The following is a 15,689-nucleotide window of genomic DNA, read 5'->3' as shown; positions in this document are numbered from 1 at the left end:
TTTATCAAAACTGACAGGATAGCTTATACTAGTGCGCAGTAAACGACGAGTTTTAATGATGACGAAAATATATGTTGCAAAGTCGCACAGAATTGGCACATTATTTGCTCCTTCAGAATCGCCGCCAGTTGTTTGCTTCCGAGACTGGGTGGTTTCGTTTCTCCAGTACAAAATCGATCTCGTGACCCGCGTGACGTCATCAACGTCATGAGTTGGTTTGTTTTGATTTTGCTTTCGTTATCGGTGGATGCAGCAAAAGGAGGAAAAAATTACCCGAGATCGCGGCTGCCCGAAGGCTGCCGCTTAGTGCACAGCTGCTGCGCTACCGTTCAAATTATTGCGCGTGTGTCATGCTGGACAACTGCTTTGTGCGCGGTCGCAGCAGCCGCCTCTGCCTTCGGTCAGGCTGCGCAGTCCGCGCTGTGTTGCCTTTGGCAGACGGCCGGTTTCGGACGGGCTGTAGAACATGAGGAACTTTCCCGGACGTGACGGAGGGACCTTTCTGGCGACCGTCCCGTAGCCCGCACCAATCGAAACTGCATAGTCTGCTGGCGGGACGCTAATCCGCTCGAGTGGTTGGACGAAGATTGCGGCATTGGGTGAGCGAGGGTCGGTGCAGTCTTCGGTGTGGTGGGGGAAAAACGAGACGCCCGGGTGATAGGACGAGGAAAAACAGAATCGGACGTGATGCGACCAGTAGCTTCGGTATTCTGTGTTTCGCCGGGCGGTTGAAAGTTACACACTAGCTTTGAGCGAGGACACGAGAGTGCGAGCTTACTTACTGGCCAAAGCGGTCATTTCAAGCGACACGCAAGGTACAGAATCCACTGATCTGACGCGCCATGGAACTTACGATGAAGACGACAAACCCGCTGCCGATTTCCTGTTGCTGTAGTGCACTTTATGCATAATGCAATTAGCGCTTGCATATAATATTGCACTAAACATGCGTGTTACTTAATTGAGCACTTCAGACCATATGGCTTATGCCTCAGTTTCCTGCATGGTGTGGAATGGATATGTCAAAAGAAAAGCGTGCTGAAGCGTCTTTGTTTCTTTTGCCTTTAGTGCCCCTTGCATATCAAGAGCGATTAATACTCGGATTCAACGCCAGCCATGCCTCCAGAAAGCACCCCAGCCAACAAAATGCTCAGAGATTTTCAGTAAGTGAACTTGCATTACTTACATTGCCATGCATATTCCAACAAGTATGTTGCAGGAGGGATTTTTGTATGTAAGCAGTATGCATGATGATCGTAATGTATTAGGTGAAAATATAGTTTTTCACCATTGCTGAACTATATCTGTGGACAAAACAGCACAAGGTAACTTGCATAACTTTTAATGTCTTCTCTCTTGAACATTAACATTAGCCAGTGAGTAAAAATTAACGGGTACGTCCCTAATATAACTTCACCAACATTGACATTGAACAATTAAAATAGCTCTCGTAGACACATATCAATCATCCTTCAACTGTGCAAGTTGTCCATCATGTATCCTTGCAAAACAAGAAAAAAAAAAGACAGCACTTCATCTGTGAAAGTTTTTCATCATACTCACCTGATAAAAGCTATTCAGCCATAATCCTTAGGACTGTTAACACATTTTTGACTATTTTGTCCCATAGTGCTACTATTCACAAAATTTCCCAGAAAAATTGAATGAAAAAAAAGGGGGGGGGGGGATATGGACATTTTAGTGCCTATGACATGTGCACAAATTGTACTGAAACAAAAAATCGCGACACTGCGACTCTGTTGGAAGTTTTCTGCTCAGCAGACAAACCTAGCCATTGCGAGGGAGCTCCTTAGAACAGTCACTGGGCCAGTGAGAATTGGCATCTCTGGCACCTCTACAGGACACAGTGATGCAAGGTATATGTGGAGCATGGATAGCTTCTATGATATATCTGGTTGCAAGGTTGCCAGAAACTTGAGCCCAAAAACTGAAAAAAATCATTCCAAAAAGAATTACGTTAAGTTGAAAATTGGAAATGCGAAACACCTTAACTGCCATCTGTGCTGCCTGCAGGGTGTATATCCTGACGTGGAACGTGGTGTGCCGAGCACCGATTGAAGACCTCCGCTGTGCCTTGGGCTTAGAGCCTCCCATCATACCAGAGGCGCTGCCAGACATGTATGCCATTGGGTAAGTGCATGAGAGACATTACTTGTAGTTTTCGGAAGTCCAGGCTTTTTATTTCGATTATGTAAGCAGCCAGAATTACTGTGAATAAGGACAGTGTCCATCTTGCAACCTAATTAACCCATCTTAATTGATTAAAGGCACATTCTGGACAGTACCTGTGGTGAGGCTATGGTCGAAACATTAGTGCGAGTTTTAAAATGGTACTAATAACTACACATAATCAATATGTTTGAACATGCAGTAGCAAACGACTGCACAGTACTAGATAAGGCACAAATCAGTAGTCAACACAATAAGCAAGCACTTGGAAAAGGTTAAAGGCTTGAGGGACTGTACTGTTTCAGTGGTTCATAATATGTCCAATACAAAGTGTTGTAAAGGTCAAAGGTCATTGAAAGTAGGCTAGTTATTTTCTACTCAGCCAGGAAAAGCGTAAAAAAATAAAAACTTCCCTGGCACCTCTATTTTATCCCCACAATGTAAGTATTGGTGCTGTAATGTGCATCCTTTGGGCATGCCTTCTGTTTTTGGATGTGCAGCCAATGTAGTTTTTATTTTGTGTGTGCGTGCATAAGCGCACGTGTGCTTACGTGAATGACAGCATCGGACTGCATGAGAGCGTACCTTTGTTGTGTTTGTCACTTTCAGCTGCAAAAATGTTACTTTTGCTTGTGCAACTGACCGACTGCTTTGGAAGAGAAAAGTACAATTGGTTGGAACTGTTTCCAGGTTCCAGGAGGTGAGCGCAAGACCCCAGCACCTCCTGTCCCAAGCCTTTTTTGAAGAGCCCTGGATTCAAGCCATCAGGAATGCCCTACACAAGTACAGTTATGTCAAGGTGCGTTCTTATCCAGCTTTACTTCTTTTTTTTTCTTTAGAAGGCAACTTCTGAGGATTTGTGGATATTGAGTTTACAACCGCACTATATTGCTTGGACCTCCCTTTGCTAGTTGCAGTATACCAATTTTCAGTGTAATGGGAAAAAGAATTTTAAAATGGAAAACTGTAACCAAAACTGAAGGTTTTCACCAATGATGTCACAAACAGTATTACATGGCAGAACTGGCGATTGTGAGCGACAACCCCCTCTCATGGTGTGTCTAAAATGACTAGAAAGAGGATTGACATTTTCTTGTTCAGCCAGCGCAGAGGGAATATGAACAGGCAGGTAGCTTTTGACATCAAAAATACAAAAGTGCCTGCAGAAATGACCACGATTAAGGCCGAGAATTGGGAAATTTTAAAATCCATAAATGCTAAAATGAAACACCTTATGGCTGCCAAATTTGGCATGAATGGTTGTAAAATATGTGGTGTAACTTTAGGTAACCTGCTATCAGAATACCTCCAAAGTTGCCCTTTAATTTTCTCATTTCATTATGTAATATCTATGGCATTAAAAATGCAATGTGGGCAGATTTAGTTGGGACGGTTGGATCCTGATTATGCGTGCCAAAATAGCAACTAAGTTCTTTTTCTGAGCCAGAAATAGAACACCGAAGGTTTTGGATGATTAAGTCAATGTGCTAAATTTTGTTTCCAGTGCTGTGGCTCCACGCAACTGACAGCACAGCTATTTTGTGCAAAACTTCGTGTGCACTTACAACAGACCTCTGTATACCATGTAATAAATGCAGTCTCCTGACGCATTCTAGTGTGCAGTGAGAATCCTGAGTAGCAGTAGAGGTGTCAGCAAGGAGATGTGCAGCATATGACATGTTGCTAATCTATTTTCTTATGGTCTACATGTGGATAATCTCAATGACTGAGTTGGCGAACACCACAGGGGGCAGTCCAAAACAAGAATTCTTTTACCAAAATGCCCAATGTTAAAGAAATGTAAATAATTTTACATATGTGCACACATCAGCATGTGAATTGCTGGCACATTTGAATTAATGGTCTTCTCCTACATACTTATCAATGGAAGGCTAATGTGTGAGCTGCCACAAATACAGGAGGCCTGCAGAAGGATAAATTCATGAAAAGCTAACTGTAACGGTAGAACAGCCGGAAATTTATGGTCATAATGCTGCTTTGGCAGGGGATGGAGAAGTTTTGAATTTTGCTCCCGATTTACTGTGTGCACATAGGTATTTGCATGCAGTTTTATCAACCTTTAACATTCCGAAGTTATCAGAATTACCTAAAATTAACTATATGCTGTGATCACTTTTCCCTTGATAAATTTCCCAGTTCTTTACACTTCTGCAATGAAGAGACGTTATAGTGATGAAATCCTGGAAATTCATAACTTTAATCTGACGTTTTCAATGCCTGGGCATTACAGTGTTAATGAAATAAGCTGATATCTGACAGGCACTTAGGATTTTGTTGGGGGGAAGGAGCACAAGGTAATTTCTTGCATCAAGCCGAAGGCAGGGAATGGCTTTGGAGCCCCTCTTGGGTATGTTCCTGGGATGGTAGTATACTGTAGTCATTTGTGACTTCAGTTACGTACAGCATGACGTAGCAAAGGACAGCAAGAAAGCACGCACAAAACAGTGCTGCTGTCGTTCTTTGTGTTGCACTGTATGCCTCAGTATGACTTTGCCAGCTAGGTCACCTTTCAGTTCTCACCACGTGACTTCACCTATTTCTCAGCATACCGTATACTCATGCACAACAGTGCACTTTTAAGATGAAATCCATAAATTTTAATAGCGTTAGCTCTTACTCATCACATTTTGAGATTTCATGGGGTCTGCTACCACCCTGAGATCACAGCACCATCTGTGGCAGCAACTACTCATCACGTTTCGAGATTCGTGGAATCTGCTACCACCCCGAGATCTGTGACAGCAACTAGAAAGCAGCACATCTCGCACTGAGACTTGTAGCGCCATCTACAATATTGTAGGAACAACCACCTGCCACGTGCAGATGATGACGTCACTGTCCAGTATGGTGGACAGAGGTGGAGCTATGCGAGTATGACGTCAGGGGACGAAATGGCGGCATAGTTCCGGTTTCTCGAATTCAAGATGGCGGCCATTAAAATTGAATGTGCACTCCTATAACGGAGGGCACAAATACAGTAACAACAAATATCCTATAACGGGTAGGAAAACTGTTCCTTTAGGGGATTGCTATATGTGTGTACATTCGTTCCGCTATATATACTCCAACAACAAAGGGCACCCATCCAGGGACAGTTGTGTACCGAATTTGATAGGCAAATAATACCCTATGGGTTGCCATATAGAAAAAAAAAACACAATTAAATAACAGGTAAACACTGTATACATGCATTTACTAATTGAAGCATTACCATATCGCACCGCAACCCGAATTCTAGGCCCACTTTGACCCCCCAAACGAAGCAAATTCCGTTTGGGACGTATCTTGAGGGGGTGTAGCTCAACAACGGGTAGACGTGCATCGTAGTTTCTCTGATAGATGACGCTAGGCGTCGATCATCGCTCCTCTAAGGGGAAAAGTTGTCTTCCGCTGGATGCGTAAAGACTTTTGTTTTACGCATGGCCAATAAAGCTAACGTTCGTTACTTTAACGTCTTCCAGACGGTGGCAGCCTTTTCTAATATTTTGAGTCTACACTTTCATTATATTTTTCGCACCTCCCTCCCTTAGTGAGCAAAACAATAATCAATTGTAAGCCAGCAAAAACGAGGAAACCAAAACCGGGTTTCAGCCAACAAATTACGTCACATATACTGTCTCGAAACCTGTGGAGTGCATGCTGAATTACTAAACCAGCAACCGAAAGTGATAGCTGAAATCACTTTTGTCTGAAGTTATCGAAATCAAGCTTGAAATTTTTTCCTTCAGCAAACTCAAAACAGCAAGTAGCCAGGCAGGTAACTTGTGACACCACACATGCAAGGTTGCCCACAGAAATCGCTTTGATGCCAGGAAATGGGAAACTGAAAGTTTATTTGCGCTGAAAGCAAAGTGCCACCTGGTTGCGAAACTTGGCACAAAGAATCGGAAGACTGATTTAAAGCTACCATAAAAGATTCGGTGAAATGCGTGGATGTACAAAAAGTATTAATGAAGTTGCCATTTAAGGGCACTCTGTTCAGAGCTGTTTACCTGCACAAATAAAACTGTACTGCCCTATTCACTGAAACCTGGCATCACAGTTCAAAGAATCCTTGAGTTATACAGTCGAACCTCATTATAGCAAACAGGTAAAAAATCGTTAAATAGTTGGATATAGCCAAAATCCGCACTATAAAATTTCATCAGAAATCGTTTGGTTTTATGGGGTTTAAGTTTAACGTCCCAAAGCGAGTCAGGCTATGAGGGATGCCGTAGTGCAGGGCTCCGGGTAATTTCGACCACCTGGGGTTCTTTAACATACACTGATATTGCACAGTACACTGGCCTCTAGCATTTCGCCTTCATCAAAATGCAACTGCCGTGGCCGGGATTGAACCCCCGTCTTTCAGGTCAGCAGCCGAGCACCATAATCACTGAGCCACCGCGGTAGCTCATCAGAAATGCACTCAAGAGCAGTACAATTTAGTCACTGAATCGACAGCAACTCGGGTGATCTTTACGAGAGAACAGGAATACCCTTCAGTAGTTTTATTGCGGTTTTGAAGGTGCTTGTGGAGAGTCCGGAGGCCGCAAGAAACCTAACCCAGTTAGGTTGGCTTCCCCACATAGCACTGCCAGTGTGCCAGAGTGGCAGATTAAGCGCCAGCCAGTGTGGCTTCCCCATATTACAGCCGTGTCGTATGAAAAATGGCACGCCAGAGCAAAAGCTGTCGCCGTTCTCACCACCTCCGTGACAGCTGACACGAGTGCAGGATGCATGGTTACTGCAAGGCTACAGCCATCCAAGGCGCTGCTTTCGGGGCGCTGTCGATGGGTGCGAGAGGCGCGAGCATGTGTTTACCATCTGGCTGTCAACCCTCCATGCCGCTGCATCTTCAGTGGCGCTGTTGCATGAACGCTTTCTGCACCGCCACCAGTCACTTGTGCGGTGAGGGAAAGCTGACTGCCTGACATCCGAGCGGACACCGCTTAGTGCTGCGGAGTTCGATTATAACTGTTTTGTAGACAACCGCATTCAATGCAGAAAATACAGATTGCATGCGTTTGCTAAAAATACTTAAGAACAGTTCGATATAGCCAATAATTCGTAGTATCTGTGTCCGTTGATAATATCAAGGTTCAACTACTGCACTGCAGTTTTTTTCCTTCCATGTAATGTGGAAAACTGCAATGTGCCATCATAGTGCGTAGTCTTCCTGTGGTGCCCATTAAAAGAATTGTTCACACTCAGCTCGATCAGTGTTGCCTGCTGTTTTGTGCCGTAAAATAGACCCCACTGGCCTTCTCTGGTTGGCAGGTGAAGCATGTGCGTCTACAGGGCCTCATCTTGACCATCTTTACCAAACGTGAACACCTGATCCAGCTGCGGGGCATCCAGTCCACGTACACCAGGACTGGCCTTGGCGGTGTCTGGGTGAGGAGGACACCTTCCTTTCTCACCCCTCGTCAAACAGCTGGCCTTGACCACGACAGAAACAGTGTGCTTTCTCGTGCTGATAAAAATGAGCTGTCAGCATTTGAAGGCTGTGCCAGTGCTCATATGTAATACATTATCGGTGGGATGGCAGTATAGCGAGCAGCTAGGTAATGTATCCTCTCTTCTTTCAAGGGCAACAAAGGTGGTGTGACCATACGGTTGTGCATCTACGGTTGCTCCATCTGTTTTGTCAACAGCCACCTGGCCGCTCACGAGAGTGAAACATTTCAACGGATAAGCGTGAGTGTTGTATCAGTCACTGCTCGTTCAAGGTGTTGAGAGAAAATTGTGATAAGCTCACCAAAATGCAATGCTTATGCATGAGCTTTAAGCCAAACTTGTTCATTTTGCAGGAGTATAACACAATAATTGAGAAGCAAAGGTTTTTCGACACTCAGGCTACAAACATTTTGACACATGAGTAAGTCCATGCCTCCCTAGTCTGTTCAGTGGCGAGATTTGCCCATCTTGTGACACCTTGCCTGTGCTTTCTGCAAACAGCTACTCATTCTGGTTTGGGGACCTGAACTTCCGTGTGGATGACTGCACCATGGATGACATGAAGGCTTCCATTGAGAACAACACCTACGACCAGATGCTGCAGAAAGACCAGGTGAGGCAGGCGATGTCAGTGCGGGTCACACTGCCCATCTGTGCAAGCGCCAGGTGGAAACTTTTTTCCCTAATTCACGCATACTTGATGCATTGCCATATTGCTTTTCATTGCTGGGTAACAGGCTGAGATTTGTGCCCTTGAGAACCAGTAAATGATTTTGTCCTGATGCGCGAAATTTGCAGCTGAATCGCGTGCGGAGCAAAGGTGAAGCCTTCCACGAGTTCTGCGAACAGGATATCACATTCGCACCAACCTACAAGTTCCAGATCGACCGCATGGGCTACAATTTCAGGTATGCTGAAGAAACTCTGAGAACTTGGTGCTGGGGAGTCGTCATTAAAAGCATACTACGGGCATCAGTTATCCTCCATGTATTGCTATGTTCTGATGTGCTGCATGTGGTGAGTTTTGCACTGCCATTACCTCACATGCAGCCAGCGCAAGCCAGCATGGACTGACAGGATTCTTTACCGCTTCACCAAAAATGCATACGAGAATGTGACCCTCGATCTAAAGCAGCACCAGTATGTCAGTCACGACCTGTACATTCAGAGTGACCACAAGCCCGTGTCTGCTTTCTTCACTCTGAAGGTATGTTGCACTTTTGAGCTTGACTGGCTGTTGGTAGCCACCATTAGTGATGCTTAGGTCAGGCACACCCTGTGAACACTAGATGTTCCCTGTGCATATGCAAGGTGTTTGCCAAGCCTGAGCAGCCGATCATCTACTTCCTTCCTGTGGGCACCTGGATCATCAATCAGGACAGTTTTGCCTGGTACTACACAACTGCGGATACTGAACTCAAGTCGTGGGATTGGATTGGCCTTTACAGGGTGAGTAGGAATAGCCTAGCCACTTCTGCCCTTTGTTCTTTAAAATGCCTGCTTGAAAGCAAAGGAAGAATTTTTCGGGATAATTTTCTTTCAGTGGCTGTGTTGAGCCCTCACCGCTGGTTTAATTGTCCTCACACTCTTGAAAATAGAACACACATGAGTATGTATGCCCCTTCCACCACAACATTGTCTACTGAAAGACCATCGTATGATGGCCGTGCATAGAAACACAGGCCTGCTTGCACAAAGCAAATTAGCCTAGTTCCCAGTCTATGCTTATTCACACTCTAAACTTTCCGTGGGTCATGAGAAAAGGAAAGGCACAGTAACTGGCTCACTTTATGGATGGACCTTTCAGCTAGGCCTTGAGGGAAAAAAAAAAGCAAGTATGCCGACTAAGATCTCCAGTTGCCATGCAGTGTTCATGTTTGTTCTTTTACCCATTCGCACCTCTGTGCTGCTGCCTGCTGCACAGAAATGCAACAACTGAGCACTGTAGCCACAATGCCACTGTGGTGAATAAAACATAAGGACAGTATGTTAGAGAGACAATAGAAGCAGATATGATTAGGAAGTCTGGCACACCTTGCAGTGGTGCACCTTGTGCTGACCTGTAAAAAAGCCATGCTTCTATGCGTGGCCACCATTCGTCAGCATTTCAGTTGAAGACATTGTGAAGGAAGGAATATATAGTATACCTGAATGTCAGTAAAAAGAGCAGTTGGGAATCTGTGCTTATGTTGTGTCCTCAATCTTAGTCTTAAACACCCTTGTTACATGGAAACAGTTAAGGCAACTGTGGCTGTTGCTAATTGTGGTTGTGTGTAGTTGCACGGCTAACTGAACAGTTGTTAATATGCTAACCATAGTTAGTGCAACCTGTCCATTTAACAGAATAAACAGACATTTTTAACCCTGTGTTTGGCTCATGATAACTTAGTTGCTTATGTGCACTGATACTCAACAGTACAACCAATTCAGTTAAAGGGACTGGGCGCTGAATTTTAAGAAAGCTTGCTGTTTAAGGTACTCAACTCCGCTGTTTTTTTTTTTGTTGTTGTTAGAGACGCTGCAGAAGATTTTTACACAGAATTTTCCAATTAGGGCATGTGCCCATTTTTATGTATCCAAATGCTGGAAACCATGATCGGCAACCGCGTGACGATTGCATGTCTGCAAAAGTGATGTACCAAAAATAAATGCAAATCTCGCTTGCTAGACAGTAATTAAACATTTTTAGTGCGGAGTAGCGTCTATTTTAGTTTCTGCACCCAAAGCTATTACAACACAGTGACATACGCCTTGTCGATGAAAGCTTTAGTGGGCTATGGTTGCCGCCTCATTCAAGAAATGCAAAACACTGTGGTGCCATCTAGTGCCAAAAGCTAAAAGCCGATTGTCGGCATTGTGAGGGGAGCGTTGGTTTTCACCAAAGGGCGCATTGGAGATAACGTAAACTATAACATAACATGAGGAACACTCCTGAAAGAAAGAAAAAAACTGCTCTAAAAACAGCAATATTTTACTGAGATGCGGTCACATGGTGGGATACATTGATAATGACAGGGTTTCACCACAAGATGGCACTTGTTTGTTTTATGTGATTTTTAATGCCAATGTAAAATGACAAATTCTTGTTTGTTCAATATTGCAGTTCTCAATTCTTACAATTTGAGACATGTTTTTTTCATATCCACCACAATCTTGTGACATAATTTGGTCAGTTGTCGGTCACTTTAACGCCTTTTAGAGCGGAATCTCTACTCAGTCTCCAATGCCGTGTCTCCAGATGACCTTGAAATAACTTTGTGATGCCTACCATAGAAACAGCGTTACTGTAAGCTACATAAGGTGTACCATGTCTACAAAGTTCACAATGACTACTCTCGTCCACCATGGTGGCATGGTTTTTGAAGCGCAACGCTTCACTACGCCAGCTTTTCGAGTCGTCAGCAGGGCCACAAGTTTGACCTTGAATGTAGCTTGAGGTCAAACCATGAGCATAACTGGTGGCAGTCAAGTTCGACACATGATGTCAGCTACAGCAGCAACACCAGCGGCTGTTACACCAACTATCTTGACTTTGACGACCTTTGGTCAAGCGGGCAAGCACCTGCCGGCATCGCATGCGCAGGTCATGAAAGTGGGTTCTGCAGGTCATGAAAGTGGGTTCTGCATAAAATGGAGGTGCACTTTGATGCGTTCAGTGGAACGCTAGGTGTGATCGATGCGACCCCTGCTGTGGAAAGCAGCAGATGTGCGCTCCGTCACCGTGCTGCGGAGAGGAGGACCAGTGTGCTGCCTACTCCCTCCATGACATCACACACCTTGGCAGAGCAGAGCGAGAAAGTGTCTGCTGGAATCGCATGTGCAAAGCATCAAAGTGGGTTTTGCATAAAATGCCAGTGCACTTTTATGCGTGTTCAGCCCTACGCTAAGTGTGTTCGATGCAGCACCTGCCATGGAGACCACCAGTCGCTCGACCACAAACGTAGCCAGGGAGATACAGCTTTTCACTTTCGACCAAGGTTAACCAGAGCTAAACCACCAGCAATTTTTGACCTTGACATCGGGTCACCCCCCAAATTTAGCCCACCCCAGAATTTGACCTTCGCAGATTTGGACCAAAATCAATGTTTAGCCAAAATTGACCTAACCCAACACGATGGTGAACTCCAAATTTGGCCCAGGCCAAAACAAAGATTTGACCTTGGCCATCGTATGACGGCTGTGCATAGAAACACAGGCCTGCTTGCGCGAAACAAATCAATATCTAGCTATAACTGACTGCACCCAACAAGATGGTAACCTCCAAATAGGGTCACCCCAAAAATCTGGTCCACCCAGCCCCGAAATTTGACCTTGGCAGATTTGGACAAAAATAGACGTCTAGCCATAAATGTCCACGCCCAACATGAAGGAGACCTCCAAATAGGGCTACCCCAACCATTTGGCCCACCGCCGGAAATTTGCCTTGACCAACTTGGCCTGGGCCATTGCCAAAATTTTACCTTGGCGACTTGGGAATACTTTCGCACTATAATAGGTTTAACCAAGTTAGAAGCCTGGGAATTTTTTTTACACGGGCAAACCGTGGTCATGGTTAACTACGTTACCCTGCCCATGTAACATGGGTACAAGAGTGACAGTTGTAGGTCCTAAGGTGCTGGATACTCAGGTCCAGCTTGTAGTGTCGTACTACAGTCATGTTATGCTGCAGTACTAAATAGTTCATGAAGAACTAAATGTTTTTGCTTGTCTTGTTTATTATGCTTGTTGTTTGAAACAAGTAACACAAGAACTTAAAAATGCTGCGCTACCCAAGCCAGCAGCTTGCAACTGCTTGTACTAAACACTTCTCTGTATACATGCTACACCTGTGGTTTTCATTTATTGACCACTTCGAGAAATGACTACATTCTTGAATGTGGTGATAAGATGTGGAGTTTTGACGTCCTGAAGCTGCAAGTGGACTGTGAGGGATGCCGTAGCGGAGGGCTCCAAATTAATTTTTTCCTCTTGAGGCTCTTTAACATGCAGTGACATCACATAGCATCCGGGAGCTCTTGTGTTTCACCTACACTGAAATCCATCCTCCATGACCGGGATTCAATGCCACGAACTCAGCTCAGCAGTGGGTACTCTTTGGAGACAATTGTAGCAGTAATGCACACCATTGCAGGAAAACTTCAGCAGCCTGGAGGATCACCTGGGCTATGTTTGGGCCTCAACACGCCCCACGGATGTCTACCCCCCTCACCTGCGAGTTCGACGCAGCCGGTCACGCTCCTCCCGGGGCAGCCAGTCGCGAGCCAATTCTGCTGGTGGTGCCACAGCCAGTGGCACTTCGGGTGCGCCCTCGCGCCGAGCGGCCAGGTCACCGCCACCCGAACTGGAAAATGCCGCACGCTCCGTCTCGCGGCCACGTAAGCCAACAGACGAACCGAGCGATCCCGAAGCTGGCGTGGACGACGAGCAGAACCGACCGCAACAGTCTGCCTCCGCTGCGCCCTCCGTGACCCCGCCCAGCGACAGCAGTGTCGTGGAACAAGCGAGGCAAGCAAACGCTGCCTCTGGTCCCACCAAGAAGCGGGGGGATGCATCGGTCAGTTGGAAGCCTGCGTCGAGCCGGCAGCAGTCGCCACAGCGTGGCTCACCAAATGACAGCCTCGAGGAAGGAGCCATGGCGCGCGCGGAAACGCCTCCAGACACGGGCAACGCGTCGCCGATGGAAGGGAAGAGCTGCTCGGAGCAGGGCGACGATAATGTGGAGAACAGTGGGCGGCGTTCATCGGCGGTAGCACCAAGCCTAGCTGGCCGCATGGATGGCCCTGCAGAACCAGAGGCTGCCCCTCAACAGGAGGCCGCCCCTCAACAGGAGGGCGGCGCTCAGCAGGAAGGCACCTCTCAGCAGGAGGCCACCACGCACCAGCCTAGGGTGCCGTCGTCTGATCGAGTCTTCTACCGGGTGCTTTTCGGTGACCAGACGCTGCTGGTGTCGGGCAGGTACCGACTGGTCTATCTGCGTGGCCAGTCTGATGTGCTCGGCATGAGTGAGCCCTTTAAGGTGAGTGTGTTCGGGAGTTTGTTTGCTGCCGAGTTTGTAGTGCCATTAATGTGGGCTACTCAACTGAGTAACAGTTGAGGGTTACACAACTGAGTAACAGTTGCGAAAATTCTCATTTATCAAAAACCAAAAATAAAGAGTAACAATATTACTCTCAACATGCTGCGACATAGAAGAGGTCGTGCAGTCAAAGATCATTGCATGCAGCACTTGCGCACCACTGTTCTGTCCAACACACAGCTGTATTTGTAGTTGCATTAGCAGTGCTAGAAGTAAGCTGGAAGACAATGCAAGTGAGCGGTTTGACTGCTGCTGCTTGTATAATGAGAGTCTCTCCACTCCGTTTCTGCCTGCAGCTTAGCAACTATTACTGGAAATTTACAAATTCCAGTAATAAATACTGGAGCTTCTCCAGTATTAGTTACTCGAATTTCTCATATTCCAACATGTGCATGCTGTCAATTGTTAGAATATGACATGTCCTTACCCAGCACCTTTTGTCAGAATGACCAAACCAGCAGTTCACAGCTCCTGCCAGATGTTGACGCTTGCAATTTTTTTCTCCTTTCGCTTATGCTGCATTGGCTGCACGTACAGTTCATTAATAATGTTGAAGTCGACAATGTGCAAAGGCGTGAGTACAGTGGTTGCTTTTCCTAGCATGGTGTTGCAATCATAGACCACTTGCTTTTGTAATACTTTCCTGCACTACAGCCTAAAATGACAGTTGTGCTACTACTGCAGTACTGGCTACACTAGAACACTACTCTCAAGTAAAATTGTTCATAGAGCTTTTTTTATGCAGCATTTCCTCCACAGAACGTACAAACGAAAAGGTAGTGAGTGCATGTGAAAATTTGAATGTGTTTCATGTAGCAGTGCAAAGCTTCGAAATTCAGCAGCTCTTGCAGAGGAAAATGTTGCATATCCGTATGGGCATAGTCCTTCAATGGTATGGGTGAACAGCATCTGAATGTTTTTTTCAAGTTTGTCAGTCAATTCTGATTTGGCGCCTTTGCCTTTTTTTTCCCCCCACAGATTAAGGCAGCTGTCAGCTGAAGACTTGGCACATGGCACAGCTGCTGTTATGTAAATAGCATTAGCAATAGGATTGATTGCGGTAGGATTCGTGTATGTTAATGTTGATAATTGTCAAATATAATGTGGGGAAAATATTATCTTTATGGGGGGACCCATTTGTGGAATGCTCCACCAGGGGTTGTCCATCTCATGGCAACCTGTGCACACGCAACAGGACTGTGTGTACTAGCCACATGCTTTTCGATCAAACTGTAGCGTATCATTTTCTGCAGTGCACAGGTATGTCACATATGCAACACTGTGTTTACAAAACTGCTCATCAGTGTGATGTAGAGATGTATCACTCCCTCCCCATCCCCACTTATTTGAATGTTTTTTTTTTTTACAAGAACCATGCAGCTTCAGAAAGAGAGCTTATATTTTTTTACGCTACTACTGTCTGCTGCTCTTAAAGCTAGCACAAGTTAATGACACGAGACGTGGCGTTAGATTGGAGGCCTTGTGTGGAGTGGCATTTACATTGGCCTATCCCTTCCACGAGTGCTAGATTCAACCAACAAAGTATGATACCATTGTCGTACTAAACTGTATTTTTGTTCTTTCGTTTCGTACTATGGTGGGCAGTGCGGTATTTAGTGCCGACTAGACAATTATTGTGATAATGGTAAAGCTTTCCCTACCTGCCTTGCTGTGTCTTGAGTGCGATTTACTGTGCACAGGTTATGGGCTTGTGAGCCATGTTATTATCAGGATTTTGCGGCCAGAAGTACTGAATGTGTGCAGCGTTTACACCTTTTTGTAACCTGTTAATTTTTGCGTTGATCTCTTTCCACATTTATTCATTCCAAGATGGTGTTTTGGAGCAAATATATGTATTACTACGGTACAAATGGCTATTATACTTTGTGTAATGCACGTGCAATATACCTCTTTTACGAAATGGTTTTTTCCTGTTCACAAAATAAAGCAAAGCAAACACGTT

The 15,689-nt window shown here is 45.4% G+C and overlaps 1 protein-coding gene across 2 annotated transcripts; it reads left to right on the top strand.

The window, feature by feature from the left end:
• The first annotated feature begins 190 nt into the window (after positions 1-190).
• Positions 191-15,689, top strand: LOC144120901 (inositol polyphosphate 5-phosphatase K-like). 2 transcript variants are annotated; one of them, XM_077653693.1, is made up of 13 exons: positions 191-599; positions 1,069-1,163; positions 2,035-2,151; positions 2,881-2,989; positions 7,471-7,587; positions 7,783-7,890; positions 8,004-8,071; positions 8,152-8,263; positions 8,449-8,558; positions 8,701-8,857; positions 8,962-9,099; positions 12,782-13,666; positions 14,705-15,689. In XM_077653693.1, the coding sequence occupies exons 2-13, from the start codon at positions 1,117-1,119 to the stop codon at positions 14,723-14,725; spliced, it is 1,989 nt and encodes a 662-aa protein (XP_077509819.1). In that variant the 5' UTR covers positions 191-599; positions 1,069-1,116; the 3' UTR covers positions 14,726-15,689. The 2 variants fall into 2 exon arrangements, with proteins under 2 accessions (XP_077509819.1, XP_077509820.1); XM_077653694.1 differs by lacking the exon at positions 191-599 and adding an exon at positions 630-815.

The sequence above is a fragment of the Amblyomma americanum genome, chromosome 2, assembly GCF_052857255.1.
Source record: "Amblyomma americanum isolate KBUSLIRL-KWMA chromosome 2, ASM5285725v1, whole genome shotgun sequence".
Lineage (NCBI taxonomy): Eukaryota > Metazoa > Arthropoda > Arachnida > Ixodida > Ixodidae > Amblyomma > Amblyomma americanum.
This window is presented reverse-complemented; position numbering and strand designations above follow the sequence as displayed.

What these genes read in the sequence shown, in the direction of transcription:
- LOC144120901 (XM_077653693.1), top strand. Translation starts at nt 1,117, where the DNA reads ATGCCTCCAGAAAGCACCCCAGCCAACAAAATGCTCAGAGATTTTCA. An exon ending in ACAAACATTTTGACACATGA is followed by an intron (nt 8,072 to 8,151) that starts GTAAGTCCATGC and finishes TTCTGCAAACAG; the next exon opens with CTACTCATTCTGGTTTGGGG. An exon ending in GCATGAGTGAGCCCTTTAAG is followed by an intron (nt 13,667 to 14,704) that starts GTGAGTGTGTTC and finishes TTCCCCCCACAG; the next exon opens with ATTAAGGCAGCTGTCAGCTG.